The sequence below is a fragment of the Gigantopelta aegis genome, chromosome 4, assembly GCF_016097555.1.
Source record: "Gigantopelta aegis isolate Gae_Host chromosome 4, Gae_host_genome, whole genome shotgun sequence".
In the NCBI taxonomy this organism is placed as follows: domain Eukaryota; kingdom Metazoa; phylum Mollusca; class Gastropoda; order Neomphalida; family Peltospiridae; genus Gigantopelta; species Gigantopelta aegis.
In genome coordinates, this window is record NC_054702.1 from 96,689,217 (window position 1) to 96,716,585 (window position 27,369).

The 27,369-nt window shown below is 37.5% G+C and overlaps 2 protein-coding genes across 3 annotated transcripts in view; one reads left to right on the top strand and one right to left on the bottom strand.

Moving 5' to 3' along the window:
• Positions 1-7,446, bottom strand: LOC121371508. Its single transcript, XM_041497446.1, has 2 exons — positions 7,340-7,446; positions 1-1,924 (listed from the first exon to the last, which is right to left on the bottom strand). The coding sequence occupies exon 2, from the start codon at positions 1,903-1,905 to the stop codon at positions 967-969; it is 939 nt and encodes a 312-aa protein (XP_041353380.1). The 5' UTR covers positions 1,906-1,924; positions 7,340-7,446; the 3' UTR covers positions 1-966.
• The window catches only part of LOC121371509 (phytanoyl-CoA dioxygenase domain-containing protein 1-like), a 25,737-nt gene continuing 5,078 nt past the window's right edge, over positions 6,711-27,369 (top strand). The window contains exons 1-10 of one of the 2 annotated variants that reach the window (XM_041497448.1): positions 6,772-6,865; positions 11,482-11,578; positions 13,171-13,277; positions 14,799-14,844; positions 16,283-16,351; positions 18,379-18,455; positions 23,820-23,906; positions 24,256-24,342; positions 24,646-24,774; positions 26,042-26,218. In XM_041497448.1, the coding sequence (XP_041353382.1) occupies positions 11,560-11,578; positions 13,171-13,277; positions 14,799-14,844; positions 16,283-16,351; positions 18,379-18,455; positions 23,820-23,906; positions 24,256-24,342; positions 24,646-24,774; positions 26,042-26,218 (798 nt within the window). In that variant the 5' untranslated portion in view covers positions 6,772-6,865; positions 11,482-11,559. Of the gene's footprint in view, positions 6,866-11,481; positions 11,579-13,170; positions 13,278-14,798; positions 14,845-16,282; positions 16,352-18,378; positions 18,456-23,819; positions 23,907-24,255; positions 24,343-24,645; positions 24,775-26,041; positions 26,219-27,369 lie in introns of both variants that reach the window. The other variant, XM_041497447.1, reaches the window with a different exon arrangement.

Here is a 27,369-nt window from a genome sequence, read left to right on the forward strand (position 1 = left end):
GCTAATAACATAGTTTAATCACGCATACATCCATCTACTAATCCATCTATTAAATAATAATTCAGGTAGGCCCTATCTCCCATTAACAACAAAAACAACAAAACATAACTTAAAAGTATATTATCATAACTGCAAGTGCTTTGTTTCACTGTTTTGCCATTTATGACAAACTAGAAAATAATCTATCTAACAATCTTTACATAATTAACTAAAAAATATCAAAACTCTGATGTCCTACCATGCGTGTAAAAGTAACTTTCCCAAGAATCACTGTTTAGTAATTAATATAAAAATCTATCATTAAATTGTTCTGTTCTCCTCACGGTCTCATGTCCGTGGTATCCGTTTCTGATCATTAAAAATGTTGATAAAACCATTACTTACAAAATGAACATTAATTTTCTCATGTACCTTTTTAGTAGACGATCCAAAGGAGACCACCTTTGACTCCACACTCTGAATCTGCCAATGTTTCTTCACTGGAATTATTCTCCTCACTCCCTTTTCCTTCTGACATATTTGCTAACATCCCGATAATGAGTTTCAAATACAAATTAATGAAGTGTATCCCTCGCTTAAGACTAAAATGCACCATGGATTGAGCTTTTCAGACTTTTGTGTAAACCAGTTTTAACTCTAGGTTGTGATATTACCCAGTGTTACGAAACCCACACATAAAATCGACACATTATGTTTCAGTATTTTTAAAAGATAACATATGTTACCGAATGTTATCGGAAATGTAAAGTTTAGATCAAAGAATACAATTAATTTTTTTTAATATCTTAATTTTATAAAATTGTTTCTTGATATCAGGAAATAATTTAAATACAAATGTTAGAATTGAAATTTAAATGTAAATATTCAATAAAAGATTTGAAATTAATATAAAACTCAGTTTCCTTGTATAATAAATTTTAAAAAATAAAATAGTAACACAACGTCCCATATTACCAATGAATCACTTCATTGTGTCACACCCAAGGCTCTCAAAATGACTCTGTTTGCCATTCTCCTGAAAGGACCACAATATCTAATACAAATAAATACAAATCTTAGAAAATAGTACCGGGTGTAGTCATAAAATTCCAACTTTTTTTCTAGAACATACACATCTGAAATCCATAACAAAATGACCTCAAATGTAAACAGACGATATTTAGTGAACAAGTGTAGTCCATCTATGAGAGCGTTCATCATTATAGAAAAATCTTTTGGAGGATTCACCAAAGCTGGAATCACAATATCATTTTCAATTTCCTTACAAACAGCATACGCTTTGCCATATCCATCGTTACAAATATTGTTTTTATCTGATATACCAAGGAGATGTCCAATGCCACTCCAAAAGTAAATGTAATCGTCCAACCGAGTGATATTTTTCTGTATTCCAAAGGATTCTGGGTACATCGTTATCATTCCCATAAAACCGCTTTGTACTAACGCCATATCGTACTGCGAAAGAAACACGTCTTCATCCGTCCCATTTGATGCATCATTCTCCGTAGATTTAACTTTACACCTTGCACTTTTTGTCATGTCCTGTGCAACTTTTTGATGAATCTTCCTCACACTCATGATAGATTTGTGCGCATCGCTGTCTGAGAAGTCCCACACATCACCGTAGTGCCACTTGATGACGTGCCTCACGGTGCTGATGTATCGCCTTAACGACTTTCGAGGTTCGCCCGATTTCCCCGTGAAAACTAGAGGATCCAGAAATCTATCAATGCTGAGCCCGAGAACAAGCGACATCAACATTGCCGTGATGCAGCTGAAAATGTTGTCCACGAAGAACTGCCTTCCTCTGTTGAACTTTTCCATATCCAACCATGCTGGAACCGTAGGCGCTGCGTCATTTTCACCAGGCTCCTGGGCAGCCTCACGAAGTTTGGCTAAGTACATTGCTGGCTCTTTCAATCGTCTGTAACAATAAAAACCAAAAGAGATAGTATTGCAATTTGTATATAGAAGCTTAACGTTCAAGTAGTAACTCAAATAAGTTAATTTCAAGGGCCCAACATTGATATTGGTTGGAACGGTCACTATTAGAATTCACCTGCCTCTAGGTGGTGCAGTGGTTAAGCCATTGGACTTAAGTATGGTATTTACTGGGCTTGCCTCTTGGTACCGACTCCCACCCAGAGCGAGTTTCACTCTATGGGGAGGTATAAGGTCACCGACTTTTCTCTCACTAACCGCAAACTAACCCACTGTCCCATAGCCCGTCTCATCCTCCTACGAAAATGTCTTTTGTAAATAATTTCAGTTTGGTTTGACATAAGAACTTAAAGAAAAGTAAAGTGTTTTGGAAATAACATAAAAAATAAAAAACAAAACAAAAAACCAACAACAACAAAAAAAAACCTACCAGATAAAACCCCTATTTTTGTGTGCAATTTAGAAAACAATCAGTTCAGAAATAAATAACTTGTAAAATTCATAGTATGAAAAAGGCGTTCCCTGTGGGAAGGACTACAGACAGAAATCCCTAATAGCTGAGGTGCGTGCTCAGGACAGCGTGCATGAACCTTAGCACAAAATTAAGGTTAAAAGAAAGAAATATGTCAGAATTCACTGTCGCATCAAAGTTGATCACAGGGGATAACGATAAAGTCACCGATGACCTGTCCACCGCTGGTACACCGGCAGCCTCCTATCTGAAGACTATGCTTCAAATAGACGGAGGGGGCCTACAGAATGCTCATTAACAATATCTGAGGGGAACTTCTCTTAAAACACAACCTATTAAACGCATAAGATTCAGCAAGAATTTAACAATATTACCGACACACAATGGTTTTCATAAAATCTACCAAGGACGCATATCGTCGCAGCAGGTTTCAACTTCCCCAAATCTTGACGACTCGTCGCAAACCGACTGCTATTGTTTTCATAAAACTTGTCTTGGACTGCGTCGATTTGAGTCGGTCTGCATTGATCGGCAATATGTTAGATTTTGGTTCCCTCCCATTCTGCCTACAACTCACTTTGCCTACACCCATTTTGCCTACAACCCAGTATGCCTCCACTCAGTGTGCCTACAGTATGAAAAAGTGACATCCCTATTATCTTGTGCCTCAAACCAATATTAAAACATTGTATGATATAAACAATTAAGATTACAATGAACATAAGTAATGTAATTGGGGCTTAGTGGCGCAAAGGTGATTCCATGCTCTTTATGGTGATTAGTATTAGTCCAATGATCCCATACTGTGATCTTTAATATGTCTTCTATGCAGGTTTCCGATACCGATTAAATGTCCGTCGTCAGTCTGCTACACATTGGAAATGTGTAATATCTGGGTGCATTGGTAGGCTCAGTACTGTAGACGACTACATGAAGTCTGTGTCTGTACACAGTCATCCTCAGTACCATGGAAAAGGGTGTATCGTGATACTGATACACGCCTTGTGAGGTTGAAGGATCAGCTTCAGCAAGGCCGCAAAACTCCTTTAGAGTTTTTAGACGCTGCCAGCCACTTGCTAAAAATGCAGTTGTAAATATGACTGAACTTTGTACGAAATATTTGTTTAATATTTATGAGGCCATTTTAATAGTTTGTTTTTGTTTAATAATTTTATGATAAAATATGTTTGTCATATTATTATTTTATTTTATACATAGGGACCATACATGGAATGTTCACTTTTAACTGGGGATGTCATCTTTTCACACTGAGTGTAGGCAAACTGGGTTGTAGGCAGATTGAGTGTAGGCAAAATGGGAGGACACCTTAGAGATTTTAAGATCCATTCAATGATTATGTAACGCTTTAGTGGGTATCATGCGAGGCATTACAAAACGTTATAGGGAACGGACGGGGTGTTGTGCAGAAGTATGTAAAAATATTTTGAAAACTATTGTCACATTTTTATTTATAAAGTAAAATGCTGCCAGTCATTTCATATTCTCTTATTACTTATACATACATATTATGATAAATAACTACCTTACTTTTTCTTTGCAAAATTAAAAATTGTAATCATTCAACTGCGAAATTGTGTATAGTCAAGAGATTTCCAAAGAATTTATATATACATGTACGGACTACATTTAAAAGATTATTTTCTATCTAGTAATTTTGCCTATTTACAACCAAATCAAAAACAACATGCATACATATAAATTTAACAGAAAATCTAATGGGGTGGAGTATTGGTACAGGGGTTGTGACGGTACATGCTCTTAAATTTGTTTCGCCTGTGGCGATTTTAATTGTGTTAGAGGGCCGTGTGCAGTTTCATTGCACGTAGCCCAGGTGGGCAACTTGTTACGTAATACTTCGCGCGATCGGGCATTCCAATATGCACTTAGTCCAGCTGTGGAGGCCATGTGGCGAGTAGTTACGTAATACCTCTGCGAGTGCGGTTTCGACGACCGTGATTTGGCGACGATAGCGTCAGTAAGTCTGACGATCAGAGAGAAATAATACCGCTTGGTCGCGGTGGAAATATCAGATGATAGGGGGAGGTACCGCCTTGTACCCCCAGGCGAATTCTGTTTTTATAATAAATAGCTAGTTTTTAGAAATATCGAAGAGAACGAACTAGGAAGGCTCCAGGGGATCACGGACGTCGTCCACTGAACGACCTATATTAGTTCAGACGGGACTTTGGTAAATATTTTATTTCTGCTCTGTGTATAACCTTGATGTGATTGATGTGACTTTAAATATTTTAATACTGTATTATACCAATATTCTTTAGACAGTGTCTTCGGTCATCTGACGAAGTAAATCGTAGTCTTACTGTTCTATATTTTATACGAGTATATGGTAATATAAAGCTTAGCCAGTCATCCTAGAAGACCTAGGTAAACTGTAGGTTATTGTCTTTATTGTGATAGGTACCAGTATTAATTCTGTGTTACAAGGTTACTGAATGAGTAGTTAGGGTTAATTAAAAATTAACCCGTTAGGAATAGAGCTGTAATTCCTTTATTAATTAAGTTCCCCTGGAAGCGTTTCTAAATTATCACACGTTACTGAATGAGTAGTTAGGGTTAATTAAAAATTAACCAGTTAGGAATAGAGCTGTAATTCCTTTATTAATTAAGTTCCCCAAGAAGCGTTTCTCAATTATCACACGTTACTGAACGAGTAGTAAGGGTTAATTAAAAATTAACCAGTTAGGAATAGAGCTGTAATTCCTTTATTAATTAAGTTCCCAAAGAAGCGTTTCTCAATTATCACACGTTACTGAACGAGTAGTAAGGGTTAATTAAAAATTAACCAGTTAGGAATAGAGTGGTAATTCCTTTATTAATTAACTTCTCCTAGAAGCGTTTCTCAATTATCACACGTGTGGGTGTTGTGTCACGGTGAAGTGATTCGCATATTGTGTAACTAGACACCTAGAGATTAACTAATTAAGTGATCAGTTCTGGGTTGTTATTATTGTTGTTATTAATTAACTACTACGGCTGTACATTTGTCAGCGTAGATTAATACAGATTCCAAAGTGTATTGTGTTTTTGTTGTGTTTTCTAGAGAACTAACGTGCTATAATAATATATACTTTATATAAGATCGTATCTCTGATCATACCTAGACGAGCCAAAGCGGTTTTGAACTTCCTGTTACAGAGACATCTAATAGATATACAGTTAGGAGAGATATTTTGATAATCGTGTTTTATTCAGTTACGGGAATTATAGAATCCCCGTGACAGGGGTACAGAAATAAAAAATATTTCACTAGCCTGCCGGACCAGAACCAAATAAAATGTACTAGCCTGCCAGAATTTATGCTATTTCGCCAGCCTACAGAACAATACATTAATGTTTAATAATATTATAATATGCACCGTCTTCACATGAAATGATATTTATATTTTGAAATATTCTAATAAAGACAGTTTAAAAAAATTCAGTTCTTTCATATAGATTTACAAAATTTATAAAATGAAACTAAAATACCGTCAGTCAGAAAAAAAACGACAGATCGCCCGTCGGACTGAGAGTTGCATTTTTCAACTCGTCCGTGAGAATTTTTACTCGAATTTGGCGAGCGGGCGAGCACTTTCTGCACCCCTGTTGGCGTGCGTTACGTATTTTAGATAAGAAGCGGCATGCTTTAAGTTAGCATTACATTACATGGAGGAGGCAAGGGCGGCAAGTCTATTATTTTTTTAAAGGCAGATTTTACGATATGTAATTGTTGAACGGCCCATTATGGAAACACGTCACCATTAAGAAACCATAAAAAAAAGTTTAAAGTTTGTTTTGTTTTAACACCACCACTAGAGCACATTGATTTATTAATCATCAGCTATTGGATGTTAAACAGTTGGCAATTTTGACATATAGTCTTAGAGGGGAAACCCGCTACATTTTCCCCATTAGTAGCAAATGATCTTTCATATGAACCATCTCACACAGGATAGCACACACCACGGCCTTTGATATACAAGTCGTGATGCACTGGCTAGAAGGCGAAATAGCTTAATGGGCGGGGATCGATCCTAAACCTATCGCGCATCAAGCGGGTGCTTTACTACTGAGTTACGGAGAAACCATAAATTAATGTATTCCATTACTTCATGCAGAATCTCTTAGCAAACAAAATGGCTTTTATGATCTGCCTTGGACACATTTCCCAGAAAACTGGGAGGCTATGCCTACGACTGACGTGCTAGAACCTTCAGTGGATGCATGCACGCGTCAAATGAGCTATTTGTTTGTGGCCGTGCATATAGCCAGTTGTTAGTTGAAGTATGTATACACGGCAGTCGTATATAGACAGCAGTGCCATTTGTATTTCGATCGCAGTCGCCGTGATCAAGGCAGCTTAACTTGTTTTAAAATTGGTGTCATGTAACAACATGTCTGGTACAGATGGTATGCAGAATCAATTTAAAGGTAAGTGTACAATCAATCAGTGAACAACCTCATTATCGGTTTGATGGAACACCTCCGTCGTAGCTCGAGTCTCGGCTAATGTTTTATCGGATAACCTGACCTATAAACAGGACAAAGCTAAAGGACACTCGTCGCTCGAGCGTTTATCATACCAATAGCCTAATCGTATAAGCAATGTTATGATTCAGTGTAAATGATATAGTTACACAACGCAGTGGCAGTATTTACGTTGAGCACTAGCTTTGTCTCAACGCAGCACCCGCTAACGATTCCACTGATTCCCGACTCTGTCATGAAAGCTTAAAACTGAAACCTGTCTTGCGTGTGGTTAATAATGATGCTACGGAGCGTTCGTGCTCTTTTATGTCATTGTGACCCAAGTAATGTATCGAATGCCACGTTAAAATAATCGACAATATGATTATAGAATAAAGTTTCCTCTAAACTGATTAGTGCAAAATAATTACAACCTACCTGTCAGTTGATTTAGCAGCGTCATTGATTGGGATAGGCCAATTTCTAAAGAACTATTATTAGTAGGACTATGCCAAATGCGATTGCGCAAACCAGGTTAGAGTTCGTCTCTTGTACTTGAATATATTAATAGTACCAGACCTCCTATATTTCCTCTTTTTTTTTTTTTTATAGGATCCTATAAAACTCCTATATTGAGATTCATTTCCTATATTTCCTATATTTGACTCAGTTGTTTTGCCAAAATGCCGATGAATAAAATATGTTACCGAGTTATATTCACAGTGAAAGGCAGCCAGCCTGTTAGAAATTTAGAAGATGCTTTGAATGTGGGAGATCTGTATCAAGTGCCATTCAAGATCCTGCTCACCTGATGAGGTGAGGAGGATGTATTACTCATGGGCGTACATAGAATTTTGAAAAGGAGGGTTCCAAAATAGATTGCAGAGATATTGGGCATATATTTCTATGTTGAGTAAATATAATAATGTCAGATATCAATGTCAGATATATTAAATTATAAAAAAGCGATTTCGGGGGGGGGGGGGGGGGGGGGGGGGGGGGGGGGGGGGGGGGGGGGGGGGGGGGGGGGGGGGGGGGTCGATCGAACCCATCGGACCCCCCCCCCCCATGTACGCCCATGATACTGATACAAGATGCACCAACTTTCAAAGTATCCTGGATATCGGCATGGATTGCTGGTAAGCCTTGGTATATATTTGTGAGGTAGTAGATGGTATCTTGTGTACATACGCAAGGTAAGAACATGCCATTAGTAATGTAAATGTCTTTAGAAATCTGTGTAAAATGCCTATAGTCATGATAATCGGTCCAAATTTTCCTATAAAAGTCCTATATTTGACCTCAAAATTCCTATAAAACTCCTATATTTTGGTATGCAAATTTCTATATTTCCTATATTTTAATATGTACAAGTGGCTGGGAGGCCTGTTAAACTTACTGTAATACATTTTAATAATAATCTTAGTTTTTAGCTAAAATCATACATATCCTAGTGAAGATTATTTTGCTACCAATCATCCATCCATCTTTCCATCCACCCAGCCATTCATCCACCAATTCATCCACTCACCCATCTATCCTTCCATCCATCCATCCATCATTCCATCCATCCCTTCATTCATCACACATGTCCATCGATACAACCCACCATCCATCCATCCTTCCATCCATCCTTCCATCCATATCCATACACCCACCCAAATAACCACACACCAACAAAACTCACTATCTCATTCATTTGTACATTCATTCATTCATTGATCCATCCATCCATTCCGTGTTCGAGATTAAATTTTTTGGCCAGTATCCCAGTTGGATACTAACATTTCAAAATCTGGTATCCCACCTGAGAATTTAGTATTATATGGCATCCTGGTGGGATACTGGGTTCTTGAAGTCTGGTATCCAAAATTAAATTCTAATATCCCCAGGATATTGGGATACCGTTAATCTCGAACACTGCCATTCATGCACACACGCATACATCCATCCATCCATCCATTTATCCTTTGGTTAATCCATCCATTTATGCACATATCAATCCACCCATTCATTCATCCATAACCCATCCATCCACCCACCCATGCATCCATCCACCAATGCATTCATTCATCCAACCAACCATCCATCCATCCATTCATTTGTCAGTCAATCCATCCATGTATTCAATATTGAGCAAAATCCATATATCAATCCACTTATTCATCAGTCAGTCCATTTATCCATCTATGCATGCACACACACACACAAATACACACACACACACACACACACACACACACACACACACATACACACACATACCTCACACACACACACATCCATTTATACATCTATTCAATATCACACAAAATCCATCAATCTGTCCATTTTTCCATTGGTCAGTCGATCCATCCATCCATCCATCCATCCATCCATCCATCCATCCATCCATCCAAATATCCATACATCCAAATATCCATCCATCTATCCATCCATCCATGCACAAACACATTCATTCAACTGTCCATCCACTATCACATACACACCAACCCAACCATTCTCCCATCTGTCCGTCCGTCCGTCCGTCCGTCCGACCATTCATCCATCCATCCATCCATCCATCCATCAGTTGGTTTGTGAATACATGTACTGAAACAGGCACAAGCTGCCATCTGTCATACCATGACTCTAGCAGATTTTGACATTATTGGTTATGTCACCCGCCTTTAAGCTGGTGGATGCTGGGTTCATATCCCGGCTGCAACCAGAGCAAGTCTCAACAGCAATACACCTATCTCCTAGACTCGTATCTCAAATAGCTAAGGTTTGATCCAAGTGCATCATAGTTCAACCTTAAGTGGAAATAGTTATGTATAAACAGGGTTCGAAATACTGCCCAGAATTTTGTTATACCTAGCAGATGAATTTCTATTTGACCTAAACCATGTGATAAAACCACCAACAAAGAAAGAAAGAAAGGTTTTATTTAACGACGCACCCAACACATTTTATTTACGGTTATATGATGTCAGACATATGGTTAAGGACCACACAGATTTTGAGAGGAAACCCGCTGTCACCACTACATGAGCTACTCTTTCCGATTAGCAGCAAGGGATCTTTTATTTGCACTTCCCACAGGCAGGATAGCACAAACCATGGCCTTTGTTGAACCAGTTATGGATCACTGGTCGGTGCAAGTGGTTTACACCTACCCATTGAGCCTTGCGGAGCACTCACTCAGGGGTTGGAGTCGGTATCTGGATTAAAAATCCCATGCCTCGACTAGGATCCGAACCCAGTACCTACCAGCCTGTAGACCGATGGCCTAACCACGACGCCACCGAGGCCGGTAAACCACTAACAAGTCAAGAGATAAATATATGTACAATTATCTCACCTGCTGTTTAGCTTGTGATTCTGTTATATTTAATTTAATAATGATTTAAAATACATCTCCTAGGTCCTAAGTTTTCATACCCTATCTCAAACCGTGCTATCTTATTCTAACAGGTCATATTTGTTTCTTAGTATGACATATTATTTTGTTTGGCTTTTAGTTGTTGTTTTAAACAACAGCAGGCCCTATTTTACTTCCTATCTGAAGCCCTGATAAAGCAGAAGAAAAACATTTGATTTATAAATAGAAATCATACATATGTAAATCCCTCACTGTCAAAGTTACATATTTATAAATCCACAAATTAGATATATTTTATAAAGATGAATAAATTCATCGTTTTGAATGTTATATATTTATAATTAACTTTCCGTTACATTCAATACAGTATAACATCATCCCATTGGTCCAGACATAACAAGTTTGTTCATATCTCAATGAATGTAAAAATTATATCGTCAGGGAATGTCATATTTGATGACATCATTTTTTATGGGCAAGTTGTCTTATTGAGCATTATTCCAACGCCATATAACCGTAAATAAAATGTGTTGAGTGTGTCGTTAAATAAACCATTTCCTTCCTTCTTCCTTATTGAGTGTTATTATTTATGGACCAAAAATAATTCAAAATAAAGTATGAACTTTCAGTGTTATTTTTAGCAAGTTTGATTTAAATTTGATTATACGTACTGTCTGTTATTTCTTTTACGTTCATATGGATATGAACAAAAAAAAATCATCCACAAACTTATGTGAAAACGGCTTCTCCGATTCACACAGTTTGCAGATGATATTTTTTGTTCATACCCGATGAATGTAAAAAAAATAACAGACAATCCTTAAATAAATAAACTGGTTTAAAGGGACCTTTCATTCTTACATAATGTCAAAACATGACATTTTGAAAAATACCCCTACCTCCATATAATGTTTTGTAATGCTAATGAGAGAAGAAACCTGAACCGCAGTATGTACAATCACAGCAGATTATGTAAAAAACCTCAACAAACCTGAAAGCTTGTTTACCTCTACAGTGTGACACACTTAGTCTATTGCATTTATGTTAGCACATGTGTAAGTGTACTTTATCACGTACATATACTTATTCTAGGACATATGTACATTATTAGATGTACTGGTACTTTATTCTTATCTAAGTTAATTAGTTTATCTGATATGTCATATCTGAAGTTGCCTTTGACCATGTATTTTTATTTTTATTTTTTTTTAAATAGAATTTTGTCACATATCCAGGTATCGTGACCTTAACCATATGTTGGATGTAGCTCAGTAGTTTGGGTTTCCTGTGAAGTATGATGAGTCATAAAATCAGTGAGTGGACCATTTGAGTTTTTTCCATTCCAATCAATGTGACACATCTGGTATATTGATCAAAGTTTCATTGATTTGGTGACATCTTTCATGTTCTTACTGACACCTTGTTATTTGGTGACATCTGTCATGTTCTTACTGACACCTTGTTATTTGGTGACATCTTTCATGTTCTTACTGACACCTTATTGATATACAATACCAATATTTTTGTGTATGCTGGGGTGTTGTTAAACATTCATTTATTCTTCATTTGAACATTCTTTCATTAATTTATTTTATAGATTCCTTCATTTTTGATCAAAGGTTGTGGTATGTAGTGTCCTATCATAACTGTCAGTTTAACTGAGACAGCAATTTCTTGTCTAACATTATAATATTATATGGGTGTGAGGTGAGGGAGACTACTTTAACAAAACAGCTTTTCTGGTAGTTCTGAAAACCCTTCTGAAACCCATCCACGTGCATGGTGGCGTATCTTTCATGTTCTTACCAACACCTTGTTGATATACAATACCAACATTTTTGTGTGTGCTGGGGTGTTGTTAAACATTCATTTGTTCAATTGTTAATTTTTTTATTCATTCATTCATTCATTCTTTTCATTCATTCATTTTTTTTGTTGATTCAGTAATTTTATAGTAAAGGTTGTCACCGTTGTGGTATGTAGTGTCCTATCAAACTGACAATTTAACTGGAGACAGCAATTTCTTGTCTAACATACATTGTTATATGGATGTGAGGTGAGGAAGACTACTTAACAAAACAATTTTTCTGGTAATTCTAAAAATCCTTTTTGGTGTATGACTGGTTTTCACTGAAATTGTTTTGTGTTTGTCCATAAAATGTGTGTGAGTGCTTGTGTGTACGTGTGAGTGTTTGTATGTGTGTGTTTGTGTGTTGTGTGTGAGTATTTGTTTGTATGTGTGTGTGTGTGAGCATTTGTATGCATGTATATGTGTAATGTATGCATGTGTGTGTGTGTGTGTGTGTGTGTGTGTGTGTGTGTGTGTGTGTTTGTATGTTAATAAGTTTGTTTAAAACAATGGTTAGTGTGATAATCATATATACAGGAAGAGCATTTCATTCATGCATTGCAGATTTTAATATGTGATTTGTCGGCTCTACAAAAATTGGAATGTATAAGACTAAAGTTGTTTTGATTTATGTGTTCTCACAGTATGATTTGATCACATGTGACAAGTCGGTGTGACTAATCACATACTGATAATGCCATGGGCCTTTATTTGATAAATGAATGGTATTAAATCAAATCTATTCCCTTCAACCCAATAAAGTAATTTTTTAATTAGCTTGTAGTATACTAATGTGGAGTATTGATTGTGTGGCTTGTATGGGATGTAGTTTAGTAGTAGAGTGCTTGCCTCAAGTGCAGTGGTTTGCAGAATCAATAATTCTTGATGGGATGTGCTGTCCTGCTTGTTAAAAAGTGTCCCCTTGCTGCTTTATCAATTGGAGTAGTATATATGACAGCAGCAGGTTTTTTTCTTCTATTTCTCCACCAAAATTTTAAAATAAGCATATATTAGAGAGCAAACAATCATAGTTTAATGTGTGTCATGTTTTTGCAGACAAACATCCCACTATTACGTGGCCTGTGGGGCCAACAGCAGAAGAATGGATAGCATCAAAACCCATTGATGAGTTGCGCTCGAAATATGAGCAAGATGGATATTTGGTAATTATACATCAAAATTGTATGTTTATCCAAGGGAGTCAAATAGATATTTCTGTAAAGCTGTCTGTCTGTCTGTCTTGTGTTATCTTGTCTTGTCTGCCAGTCTGGCTATATCTATAACTACTTACCTTAGTAACCTACTGAGCTACCTACTTACACACATACATACATACAATGTTCAAAATAAGTAGGGGATATTCAAATAGTCAAATCCACTTAATTGCATAGTCCTGGTGCGTGTCAAATGTATGCTAATAACCGGTATAACCGATTATCCGATAGAGACCCATTTCCAGATTATAACCAACGATAAACTTTACAAATGCCTTGTGGACAGTCTGTCGTGCTCTTAACTGCAGAACACTGTCTGAATGCCGATACATGTGTGCATTTCATTTGTTTATACATGCAACGTACATCGCCTGTTTTAGTAAACGCTTTTACTTTTTTCCTCTTTTAATATTAGTTTTTAACCAATATAGAACATTCTGCTTTGTTCTCTGTGCAATTACAATTGTTTCTGGTAAAATATTAAAGGTTTGTGGAACATTTTATGATGAAATTTTCTATATTTTTTTGGTTTTCGTATGCAATTAACCGATGTTTGTCTTTATAAGCCTATTCAAATATGCGACATAATTTGTATTGATTTAATGCGCAGCCGAATAATATCCAAATAATCGATTTAATGTGCAGCCGAATAATATGCAAATAATCGACTTATGCTATAAACCGGTATGCAATAAAGTGGATTTGACTGTATAACACAATATAACACATATGTATTAATTTTTATTACAATAATAATTAATGGTAAAATACAAACACTCACATGACAAGGGATTGGCATTAAAGATTATAGCCAGGATAGTGATGTAGGTCTAGAGGACAACACAGATAGGCAACAGGGGTAGTGTTTGTCAATTTGATGTTTTCAATATTAACACTAGTAATGGGTAAAACCCTCGTGCTTTGCCAAGCATGCACAAATCTGATTAAACATCCAGTAACATTTTAGGGGATCCTGTCCCATTCCTCTTGGAGAGTGGTGCCTAATTCGTCATCCGATATGTCCCATGTGCTCAATTGGTGAAAGGTTTGGGCTTAGGGCTGGCCATGGAAGTGTGGACTGGTGATGTTCTGTTGCTGCAGATATGCACTGACACGTATGACTCCAATAAGCACTGGCATTGTTGTCCTGGGGAAAAAAAAGGCATCCAGCCTGACGTGCGAAGGGCACAACAATCGATGTAAGGATATTGTCACAGTAGTACTGCCCAGTGACCCTCTCATGTGCTCTAGTGGTGTTGTTAAACAAAACAGACTTTATTTGAATTGGTTGTTTTTGGTCATGTACTGGGTCATACGCCATCAGTCTTTCATAATTATTTCATGCACACAGTTCCTTGCTTGTTAGACTGAGAACTTTTCAATCACCTCTTGTATGTCATTTAATGAAATTATAAATTTAAGAGGACAATTATTTAATAGCAGTATTAATTGTGAAATACTTTTATATAGATTGTCAACAACATTCTAACCCAAGAAGAAGTAAACATATATCGAGGTAAGTGTGATTATCAGTGCATATATACATCTAATCTGAGCTATTTAATGCGTGCATGCGTAATGCTTTAACATGCTCATATACCACCAAGTTTTCGAGCATGTCCACTTCAGGGGCCCAATCCGGGGCAGATGCTATTTAATAAGTATAATGTTTAAACTTTCCCAGCAAGGGATCTCTTATATACACTTTCCCATAGACAGGACGATACATATTGGTAACACAGCCTTTGTTGTACCAGTTGCTGGGCACAGGTTGGGATGGGAAAACACCCTGAGTCCACTGAGTGAGAGTAAATAGGCAAATAAACAATGTTATACAACAGAGAATGAAGGAAGGAAATGTTTTATTTAACGACGCACTCAGCACATTTTATTTACGGTTATATGGCATCAGATATGTGTAAGGACCACACAGATATTGAGAGAGGAAACCCGCTGTCGCCACTTCATGGCCTACTCTTTTTCGATTGGTAGCAAGGGATCTTTTAAATGCACCATCCCACAGACAGGCCTTTGTTACACCAGTTGTGGAGCACTGGCTCGAATGAGAAATAGCCCAATGGGTTTTATACCACAGAGAGACAGAGATTGCAGCTTTTAAACAACACACTCTCTTGCTGGTAATATTAAGATTGAGGATCAATGGGGATAACACAGTGTCAGTGAGTAGGAGTAAGTCGATAAAGTTATACAGTGAAACTCCTCTAAACCGGACACCCTTTGGACCAAGTAAAAATTCCTGTTTTAAGAGGTATCCCGTTTAGAGAGTTCTGTACAGATATTTAAAAAGGGACCATGAAAAATGTCCGGTTTTGAGGGAATTCCAGTTTACAGAGTGTCCAATTTTGAGAGGTTTCACCGTAGTTAGTAAATACTAGTATATGTACATGCACGCATGTGTGCTTGCAAACACACCTGCATATACACACACACGCACACACATACACATAGACACAAACATCACCTTTTTGTGACATGTAACATGATTAACCGTTTATCATTTTAAGAATTGTCTGTTATTTCTTTTACGTTCATCAGGGTATGAACAAAAAAATCATCTGCAAACTGTGTAAATCGGTGAAGCCATTGTCACATAAGTTTGCAGATGAATATTTTTTGTTCATACCCAGATGAACATAAAAGAAATAACAGACAATAATTTATAAATAATTTTGAATCATACTTGCTAATAATAATAACAGTAAAACTTCATACTTTATTTTGAATTATTTTTTATCCATAAACATTAATGCTCAGTAAAACAACTTGCCCATATGAAATGACATCATCATATATGACGTTCCCTGACAACATAATTTTTACTTTAATCGAAAAATTAACTCCCGTTGCTACGTCTGGACCAATGGGATGACATTATGTTGTAATGAATGTAGCAAATATTTTATTACAATGTTTTTCAACACTGACCTTTACAGATCTTGTTGGCAAAATGTTGAGTGGTCAGATTGATACAAGTGAACATCGCCATGATCTTGGAAACCATGGTAAGTACAATGTAAAAGAATAGTTTCTCATTTCGTGGTGCATTTATTGATGTATATCAAGTCACAATCTGTATAAAAGCATATAGCACATTCATCATGATGTTCTGAATTGGTGGGTCACTTCTCCACTGTATAATGGTACTTACAGTGCATTTTAAAGTATGTTGTGTTAAGACAGTTGACTGTATAAATATGTTGAAAGTGAGAACTTTTTATTAAAGCTGAATTTTGTTAACAAGGGTGGATGCAGGATTTCTCTAGGGAGGGTGTGCAACGTTTCAGAAAGGGTACCTAATGACAGTGGTGTAACGTGGGCAGGGCCACTGGGGCGGTTGTCCTAGGTGCAAGGGACTTGGGGAGTGCGAACGGTCCACTGATTAGGGGGCACAATATTTGCCTTGCTCTGGGTGCTGGCAACCCACACTACGTCACTGCCTAATGATAAAGCAGCAAGGGATCTTTTATATACACTTTACCATAGACGGGACAGTTCATACTGTAAAATCCTATTTTTGTGGTTGTCTAAACTTTTTGTAATTCATGGACTAGTGAAACAGGTGCGGATCCAGAATTATATGCAACTAATTAAATGAAAAATATTTAAGAGTGCCTATTCATTCATTAAAATAAGTGAAAATAAATTTGTTGTCCAGAGCATTGGGGGGGGGGGGGGGGGGGGCAGACTCCCTCAACTCCCCCTCTGGATCCACGCCTGTGCAGTCAACAAATTCAAAAATACAATAAAATTATAAGACATGTATTTATATAATACAAATTTATAGGGCACTGGATGGGATGTGGCGGATATACAAGTTATAGGGCACTGGATGGGATGTGGGGGATATACAAGTTATAGGGCACTGGATGGGATGTGGGGGATATACAAGTTATAGGGCACTGGATGGGATGTGGGGGATATACAAGTTATAGGGCACTGAATGGGATGTGGGGGATATACAAGTTATAGGGCACTGGATGGGATGGGGGGGGGATGTACAAGTTATAGGGCACTGGATGGGATGTGGGGGATGTACAAGTTATAGGGCACTGGATGGGATGTGGGGGATATACAAGTTATAGGGCACTGGATGGGATGTGGGGGATATACAAGTTATAGGGCACTGGATGGGATGTGGGGGATATACAAGTTATAGGGCACTGGATGGGATGTGGGGGATATACAAGTTATAGGGCACTGGATGGGATGTGGGGGATATACAAGTTATAGGGCACTGGATGGGATGTGGGGGATATACAAGTTATAGGGCACTGAATGGGATGTGGGGGATATACAAGTTATAGGGCACTGGATGGGATGGGGGGGGATGTACAAGTTATAGGGCACTGGATGGGATGGGGGGATGTACAAGTTATAGGGCACTGAATGGGATGTGGGGGATATACAAGTTATAGGGCACTGGATGGGATGTGGGGGATATACAAGTTATAGGGCACTGGATGGGATGTGGGGGATATACAAGTTATAGGGCACTGGATGGGATGTGGGGGATATACAAGTTATAGGGCACTGGATGGGATGTGGGGGATATACAAGTTATAGGGCACTGAATGGGATGTGGGGGATATACAAGTTATAGGGCACTGGATGGGATGGGGGGGGATGTACAAGTTATAGGGCACTGGATGGGATGGGGGGGATGTACAAGTTATAGGGCACTGGATGGGATGTGGGGGATATACAAGTTATAGGGCACTGGATGGGATGTGGGGGATATACAAGTTATAGGGCACTGGATCTGATGTCTGGAGATGTACACATTATAGGGCACTGGATGGGATGGGGGGATGTACAAGTTATGGGGCACTGGATGGGATGGGGGGAGACTCAAGTCTAACAAACAAACAATGTCACATGATATAGCGGTTGAGATTGTAGTTTTAAATGTTTCTGTTTTGTTCTGTGTTTTCAGTCTGACTAACCGACCGACCATTGTATTTTCAGTCTGACTAACTGACCGACCGTTGTATTTTCAGTCTGATTAACCGACCGACCGTTGTATTTTCAGAGCATGAGAAACAGCGAGGAGTAGAAAACATTACTCAGATCATGTGGCCTAGTGAATATGTCTGTGACGTCACACAAGTAGGTGCACCGATCTAGCTCTTGGTCGACTTGTATCATGTGACCCAGTGAATATGTCTGTGACCTCACACAAGTAGGTGCACCGATCTAGCTCTTGGTCGACTTGTATCATGTGACCCAGTGAATATGTCTGTGACCTCACACAAGTAGGTGCACCGATCTAGCTCTTGGTCGACTTGTATCATGTGACCCAGTGAATATGTCTGTGACGTCACACAAGTAGGTGCACCGATCTAGCTCTTGGTCGACTTGTATCATGTGACCCAGTGAATATGTCTGTGACCTCACACAAGTAGGTGCACCGATCTAGCTCTTGGTCGACTTGTATCATGTGACCCAGTGAATATGTCTGTGACCTCACACAAGTAGGTGCACCGATCTAGCTCTTGGTCGACTTGTATCATGTGACCCAGTGAATATGTCTGTGACCTCACACAAGTAGGTGCACCGATCTAGCTCTTGGTCGACTTGTATCATGTGACCCAGTGAATATGTCTGTGACCTCACACAAGTAGGTGCACCGATCTAGCTCTTGGTCGACTTGTATCATGTGACCCAGTGAATATGTCTGTGACCTCACACAAGTAGGTGCACCGATCTAGCTCTTGGTCGACTTGTATCATGTGACCCAGTGAATATGTCTGTGACGTCACACAAGTAGGTGCACCGATCTAGCTCTTGGTCGACTTGTATCATGTGACCCAGTGAATATGTCTGTGACCTCACACAAGTAGGTGCACCGATCTAGCTCTTGGTCGACTTGTATCATGTGACCCAGTGAATATGTCTGTGACGTCACACAAGTAGGTGCACCGATCTAGCTCTTGGTCGACTTGTATCATGTGACCCAGTGAATATGTCTGTGACCTCACACAAGTAGGTGCACCGATCTAGCTCTTGGTCGACTTGTATCATGTGACCCAGTGAATATGTCTGTGACCTCACACAAGTAGGTGCACCGATCTAGCTCTTGGTCGACTTGTATCATGTGACCCAGTGAATATGTCTGTGACCTCACACAAGTAGGTGCACCGATCTAGCTCTTGGTCGACTTGTATCATGTGACCCAGTGAATATGTCTGTGACCTCACACAAGTAGGTGCACCGATCTAGCTCTTGGTCGACTTGTATCATGTGACCCAGTGAATATGTCTGTGACCTCACACAAGTAGGTGCACCGATCTAGCTCTTGGTCGACTTGTATCATGTGACCCAGTGAATATGTCTGTGACGTCACACAAGTAGGTGCACCGATCTAGCTCTTGGTCGACTTGTATCATGTGACCCAGTGAATATGTCTGTGACCTCACACAAGTAGGTGCACCGATCTAGCTCTTGGTCGACTTATATCATGTGACCCAGTGAATATGTCTGTGACGTCACACAAGTAGGTGCACCGATCTAGCTCTTGGTCGACTTGTATCATGTGACCCAGTGAATATGTCTGTGACCTCACACAAGTAGGTGCACCAATCTAGCTCTTGGTCGACTTGTATCATGTCTTAAAGCTTTCCTTTTAGGGCTTTCCTTTTATGACACCCAACAGAAAGAAGAAAGAAAGAAATGTTTTATTTAACGACGCACTCAACACATTTTATTTAGGGTTATATGGCGTCAGACATATGATTAAGGACCACACAGATTTTGAGAGGAAACCCGCTGTCGCCACTACATGGGCTTCTCTTTCCGATTAGCAGCAAGGGATCTTTTATTTGCGCTTCCCACAGGCAGGATATCACAAACCATGACCTTTGTTGAACCAGGTATGGATCACTGGTCGGTGTAAGTGGTTTACACCTACCCATTGAGCCTTGCAGAGCACTCACTCAGGGTTTGGAGTCGGTATATGAATTAAAAATCCCATGCCTCGACTAGGATCTGAACCCAGTACCTACCAGCCTGTAGACCAATGGCCTAACCACGACGCCACCGAGGCCGGTACACCCAATAGATGATGAGTATTTTTATGCTGGGGTGTTGTTAAACATTCATTCATTCACTTTTAAGGTTATACCTAGATTAAAATACATGTACAAGTAACTTATTTTATTTTATTTATTTAACGATGTACTCAACACATTTTATTTACGGTTGTATGATGTTGGACATATGGTTAAGGACCACACAGATATTGAGAGAGGAAACCCGCCGTCGCCACTTCATGGACTACTCTTTTCGATTAGCAGCAAGGGATCTTTTATATGCACCATCCCACAGACAGGATAGCACATACCACAGCCTTTGATATACCAGTTGTTGTGCACTGGTTGGAATGAGAAATAGCCCAATGGGCCCACTGACAGGGGTCGACGTCAGGTAGAATTTTAAAAGTTTGTTTCGTTTAACGACACAATTGGAGCACATTGATCTATTAATTATCGGCTATTGGATGTCAAACATTTGATAATTTTAAAATTTATTCTTAGATAGGAAACCCGCTACATTTTTTTCATTAGTAGCAAGGGACCTTTATTAACCACAATCTCATGCACCATGCACCATCCACAATCTCATGTACCATCCCATTGCGTGGACTACTCTTTCCGATTTTCGATGTTGTGACACGTTGGCTCAAAGCAACATATTTGGTACAGTTGTAATTTAAGTCCATACAATTATTCAAGCACTTTACCACTGGGCTACATCCCACCCCACATGCACTAGTAAATGTCGGGGGTGGGGGAGGGGGGAGAGACAGTGGGGGGAAAAAATCTAGTAAAATAAGATCTTGTCTAGCTAGAAAAAAGGGCACTGGTTTGTATTTTTCACAGGGGACAATATTTGCCCCCTAAGTCCACACTCAGTATGGCTCTGATTTAATTTTTTTTAAATTTAAACCATCAGTCTCTTTAATTTGTAATTGAGATAATCAAATGCACGTCATTTTAAATACGGACCAGGGCCCCATGCCATGAAACAATTTTAGTGCTAAGATCGTCTTAAGTGCATAAGGTAGTTATGCACTTAGGGTGATCTTAGAGCTAAAATTGGTTCATGGAACGAGGCCAGTGTCAAATGAAAACTTAATCACTGGCCTCGTTCCATGAAACAATCTTAGCACTAAGATCATCTTAACTGCATAAGGTAGTTATGCACTTAGGGTGATCTTAGGGCTAAGATAGGTTCATGGAATGAGGCCAGTGTCAAATGGAGACTTAATCACTGGCCTCGTTCCATGAACCAATCTTAGCCATACGATCACCCTATGTGCATAACTACCTTATGCACTTAAGATGATCTTAGTGCTAAGATTGTTTCATAGTGTAAGGTAGTTATGCACTTAGGGTGATCGTATGGCTAAGATCGGTTCATGGAACGAGGCCAGTGATTAAGTCTCCATTTGACACCGGCCTCAGTGGCTTAGTGGCTTAGTGGCTTACCCAACAGACACTGGGTAATACACATGTACTGAGATAGTTCAACTGACAGGAACTGTGGAGCACTGCCCGGTCAGATAGTCCATTATCGAAACACTAATATTGCACCTTCACCATTCATCTTATCATCATTAGTATATGTTTACACGACTGGTATATCAAAGGCCATGGTATGTGCTATCCTGTCTGTGGGATGGTGCATATAAAAGATTCCTTGCTACTAATGGAAAAATATAGTGGGTTTCCTCTCTAAGACTGTATGTCAAAATTACCAAATGTTTGACATCCAATAGCCGATGATTAATAAACCAATGTGCCCTAGTGGTGTCATTAAACAAAACAAACAAACTTTAGTATATGTTATATGTTAAATAAGAAAAACAGGCTTCATAAATTCGGCCTTGTAAATGCATGTAGTTACACACGTATAAGACATAAACAGGCTTCATAAATTCAGCCTTGTAAATGCATGTAGTTACACATGTATAAGACATAAACAGGCTTCATAAATTCGGCCTTGTAAATGCATGTAGTTACACAGGTATAAGACATAAACAGGCTTCATAAATTCGGCCTTGTAAATGCATGTAGTTACACACGTATAAGACATAAACAGGCTTTGTAAATTCGGCCTTGTAAATACATGTAGTTACACACGTATAAGACATAAACAGGCTTTGTAACTGTGGCCCTAAAAATGTATTTGTATTTGTGTTTCATTTGTGTTTCATTTGTGTGGCCTTAGAAGAAAGTTCCTATTCATTTTAATTTCACAAATTATTAATATGCTTTTCAAAATGTCATAACCTTCATTTAATCACCTATCCCTCAACTTTCTTGGACAGATAACAGCCAGTCTCAGTTTATTCCAGTGTTTGATTTTGATTCTATTGTTAGATGTTTCTAGCTAATGGAACCTTTTTGACAATAAAATTGTAAATATTACGTATTAAATATATTTTTCTTGTTTAGAATATCTGTGTCTGTAAATAAAAGGTATTTCAGGTAGCCGCTAAATCCTGAGGCTTGTAGTAGATCAAACTGGTTTTACCTCCCAGCAATTTGTTATTTACAAATATATACATGTATATATATATATATATATATATATATATATATATATATATTAGGAAGTTAAATGAAATTTGAAGTACTACAAACATCAGGATGATCAGAAACATAATAGAGATAGCGATGATATTTAATACAAGAAAATATATTTCAGATGCAAATTCAGGACCATTAATTCCCCCTTAATTAATTTTAGTGTTTAATTCACCTTTAATTGATTATAGTGTTTATTTCACCCTAAATTGATTTGTGTTCAATTCACCTTTAATTGATTGTAGTGTATAATTCACCCTTAATTGATTCTAGAGTTCAATTCACCTTTAATTGATTCTAATCTTCAATTCACCCGTAATTGATTCTAGTGTTCAATTCACCTTTAATTGATTCTAGTGTTCAATTCACCCTTAATTGATTCTAGTGTTCAATTCACCCTTAATTGATTCTAGTGTTTAAATCACCCGTAATTGATTCTAGTGTTCAATTCACCCTTAATTGATTATAGTGTTCAATTCACCCTTAATTGATTCTAGTGTTCAGTTCACCTTTAATTGATTCTAGTCTTCAATTCACCTTTAATTGATTCTAGTGTTCAATTCATCTTTAATTGATTCTAGTGTTCAATTCACCTTTAATTGATTCTAGTGTTCCATTCACCCGTAATTGATTCTAGTGTTTAATTCACCCTAAATTGATTCTAGTGTTCAATTCACCCTTAATTGATTCTAGTCTTCAATTCACCTTTAATTGATTCTAGTGTTCAATTCATCTTTAATTGATTCTAGTCTTCAATTCACCTTTAATTGATTCTTGTGTTTAATTTACCCGTGATTTGATTTTAGTGTTTAATTCAACCTTAATTGATTCTAGTGTTTACTTTACCTGTAACTGATTCTGTAGTTTTTAATTCATGTTTTAGGGGCCTCTTCATCAGAGGACTTCGATTCTGTCTAAAGCTCTGATTGGTGATGATTCTGCATTTGATTTTGACATGATGATTTCAAAGGTGAGTTGCATCATGAATTTATTTGTAAAATTTAAAATGCAGGCCAAAAGAGCACATTGATTTAGAGAATAAGTAACATGCTACGAGGAATTACAGATTATCTGTCATGACTGAATGAATGTTGTAAACCCGAGCCTCTGGCACAGACACACTTGCTGATGACAATCACTGATGTGTTTTTCAGGCTCCACAGACAGACACGATTACTTGCTGATGACAATCACTGATGTGTTTTTCAGGCTCCACAGACAGACACGATTACTTGCTGATGACAATCACTGATGTGTTTTTCAGGCTCCACATACAGACACGATTACTTGCTGATGACAATCACTGATGTGTTTTTCAGGCTCCACATACAGACACGATTACTCCGTGGCATCAAGACGAATCCTACTGGCCCCAAGTGGACAACAAGAAGTCCGTAAGCTTCTGGGTAATAGAAATATATTCTTACAATTGTAAAATTTTGAAGAATATCACTTTTTTTTTTTACCCTTGAATAGTAAGACATTTTCAAAGTTATGTTGCAAATGTTGAAAAATATCAACTTTTTATGAATGGTTTCAATAGGGAGTATAATCATATTAAATTTTGTTGTTATTGTAAAGTATTTGAAATAAAAAGAGGAAGCTTGTAAATCTAGACTCTAGCTAGTGCAAAGAGACTATTAATTAACATATGTATGACACTGTATATATTCCCTGTAACTCACTGATGTGTATTGTTTGTGTTGAAGACTGCCCTGGATGATGCTGTAAAGGACAATGGATGCATGTGGTTTGTTCCTGGCTCGCACCACAAAGGCTTGAGACCCAGCAGACCTGTCAAAGAAGGATGCCATGTGCAGATGTGTGATGGTAGTGAGGTACTCTCCATTACATTCACAGTTTATTGGGGCTATTTTCTCCTTCCTCTTTCAAACTCAACATTTTAGTAAAAACGCACCATCCCCATTTAAACCAATACATAGGCATTTAAAGATGCCAACATCTGGGATAGGAGACTATCTGTTATTATTTTGACTTTCAGTTGGACCAGTGTAGGATTAATGAGGCCAATACCCTTCTTCCCCAACACCCACCTGATTCATTTGCCTTTGCAACAATATCTTTGCACTGTCTAAGCATGAAGACATTGTTTATAATTCATAGTAATGGATCGATGTTTTTTCTTCCTAATAAAAATTATACTAAAGTTGGTTTAAGGTTTTTGTTTGAAATGGGTAATTATATTGTAATTTCTTAAAGCGAATGTCTGTAAGTCTAATTATGAAGTGTAACCGAGTAATTTATTATTTTTATTTTGTAAACATAAACACTTAAATAGTTCTTATATTAAAATATATTACAAATAACTCTTTTGTCTTTATAGAGTGTGAAACAAAGTTATTTGTTTGGATTCTTTTATCAGTTAATATACTTTTTTTTAGTGCAATAACTTATGATGAACAGGGGTGGAATGTAGCCCAGTGGTGAAGCACTTGCTTGATATGTGATCTGTCTGGGATCGATCCCTGTTGGTGGGCCCATTGGGCTATTTTTCATTCTAACTAGTGCACCAAAACAGGTATATCAAAGGCCAAGGTAATCTGTCTGTGGAATTGTGCATATAAAAGATCCCTTGCTACTAATGGAAAAATGAAGCTGGTTTCCTTTCTAAGACTTCTAAGACTATATGTCAAAATTACCAAATGTTTGAAATCCAGTAGCCAATGATTAATAAATCAATGTACTCTAGTAGTGTCGTTGAACAAAACAAACATTTAAAAAACTTATGATGGACATTTCATTGTGCTCAGGTATGTTACCAGGGTGTTTTTAGACGGTGTTAATCTCCTTTTGAAAATTAATTTGTATTTTACACATTATTTTTTGCTTAATGGAAAAATGAAATATCGGCCATAAAATGTGCAATTTTGTTTATTAAGTAACCCCTTTCAAAAAAAAAAAAAAAATAATAATAACAATAATAAGAATAATAATAACCTAGACATTGCTAATGATCTGGAGTAATAATCTGGGCTTAAAAAAAATAAAAATAAAAAGCAACTTAAGCTCTTTGAAAAATTCCTTGTGATGTCCATGGTACATTTGTTTTCTGATTATGTTTAACAATCTTGTTATACTTTCCAGGATGAAGGGTTTGCTGCTGAGATATCTGCCGGCTCGTGCACTCTGCATCACGGTCGGACGATGCACTACACCCGTGGCAACTCCACCGACAAACCACGCAGGGCTTTTATTGTTGTATACCGTCCTGCCAGCATGGTGGTGGAATTCAGAAAACAGGGATTTGATCATGGGAAGAAGGTATACAATAAATAGATAATTACACTAATTGTATTAGGGGACGATCACAATTATCATTTACAGGAGCATACAAACAGTACTCTTGAGAGAGCGGAGTAATGCTAGAGATTTGATCATGGGAAGAAGGTATACAATAAATAGATAATTACACTAATTGTATTAGGGGACGATCACAATTATCATTTACAGGAGCATACAAACAGTACTCTTGGGAAAAAGGATTAATGTTAGAGTACACTTTAACAAAAACAAAATGTTGGTAAAAACTCCACAAAAAAAACACACAAAAAATGTATACAATATTTGGGCTATTTATTGTCTACCAGAATACATCCAGTTATCCTAATTTAAATCAATTAAATGTATTTGTATTTCTTCTCATATCATTTTAACAACTACAGATCTGACTGATACATTTTCAATGGAGTTTTTATACATACAGTCAAACCCATCTAAACAAGATCAAGTATAAAGTTCAGTGTTTTGAGGTATCTGGTTTAAAGAGGTTATTTTCTGTACTGATATTTATAAAATGGACCATGAAAATGTTCAGTGTGGAGGTGTATCTGGTTTAAAGAGGTTATTTTCTGTACTGATATTTATAAAAATTAACCATGGAAAATGTTCAGTTTGGAGGTGTATCTGGTTTAAAGAGGTTATTTTCTGTACTGATATTTATAAAATGGACCATGAAAATGTTCAGTTTGGAGGTGTATCTGGTTTAAAGAGGTTATTTTCTGTACTGATATTTATAAAAATGGACGATGGAAAATGTTCAGTTTGGAGGTGTATCTGGTTTAAAGAGGTTATTTTCTGTACTGATATTTATAAAATGGACCATGAAAATGTTCAGTTTGGAGGTGTATCTGGTTTAAAGAGATTATTTTCTGTACTGATATTTATAAAAATGGACGATGGAATATGTTCAGTTTGGAGGTGTATCTGGTTTAAAGAGGTTATTTTCTTTACTGATATTTATAAAATGGACCATGAAAATGTTCAGTTTGGAGGTGTATCTGGTTTAAAGAGGTTATTTTCTGTAGTGATATTTATAAAATGGACCATGAAAATGTTCAGTTTAGAGGTGTATCTGGTTTAAAGAGGTTATTTTCTGTACTGATATTTATAAAATGGACCATGAAAAACATTCA

What these genes read in the sequence shown, in the direction of transcription:
- LOC121371508 (XM_041497446.1), bottom strand. Translation starts at nt 1,905, where the DNA reads ATGTACTTAGCCAAACTTCGTGAGGCTGCCCAGGAGCCTGGTGAAAAT.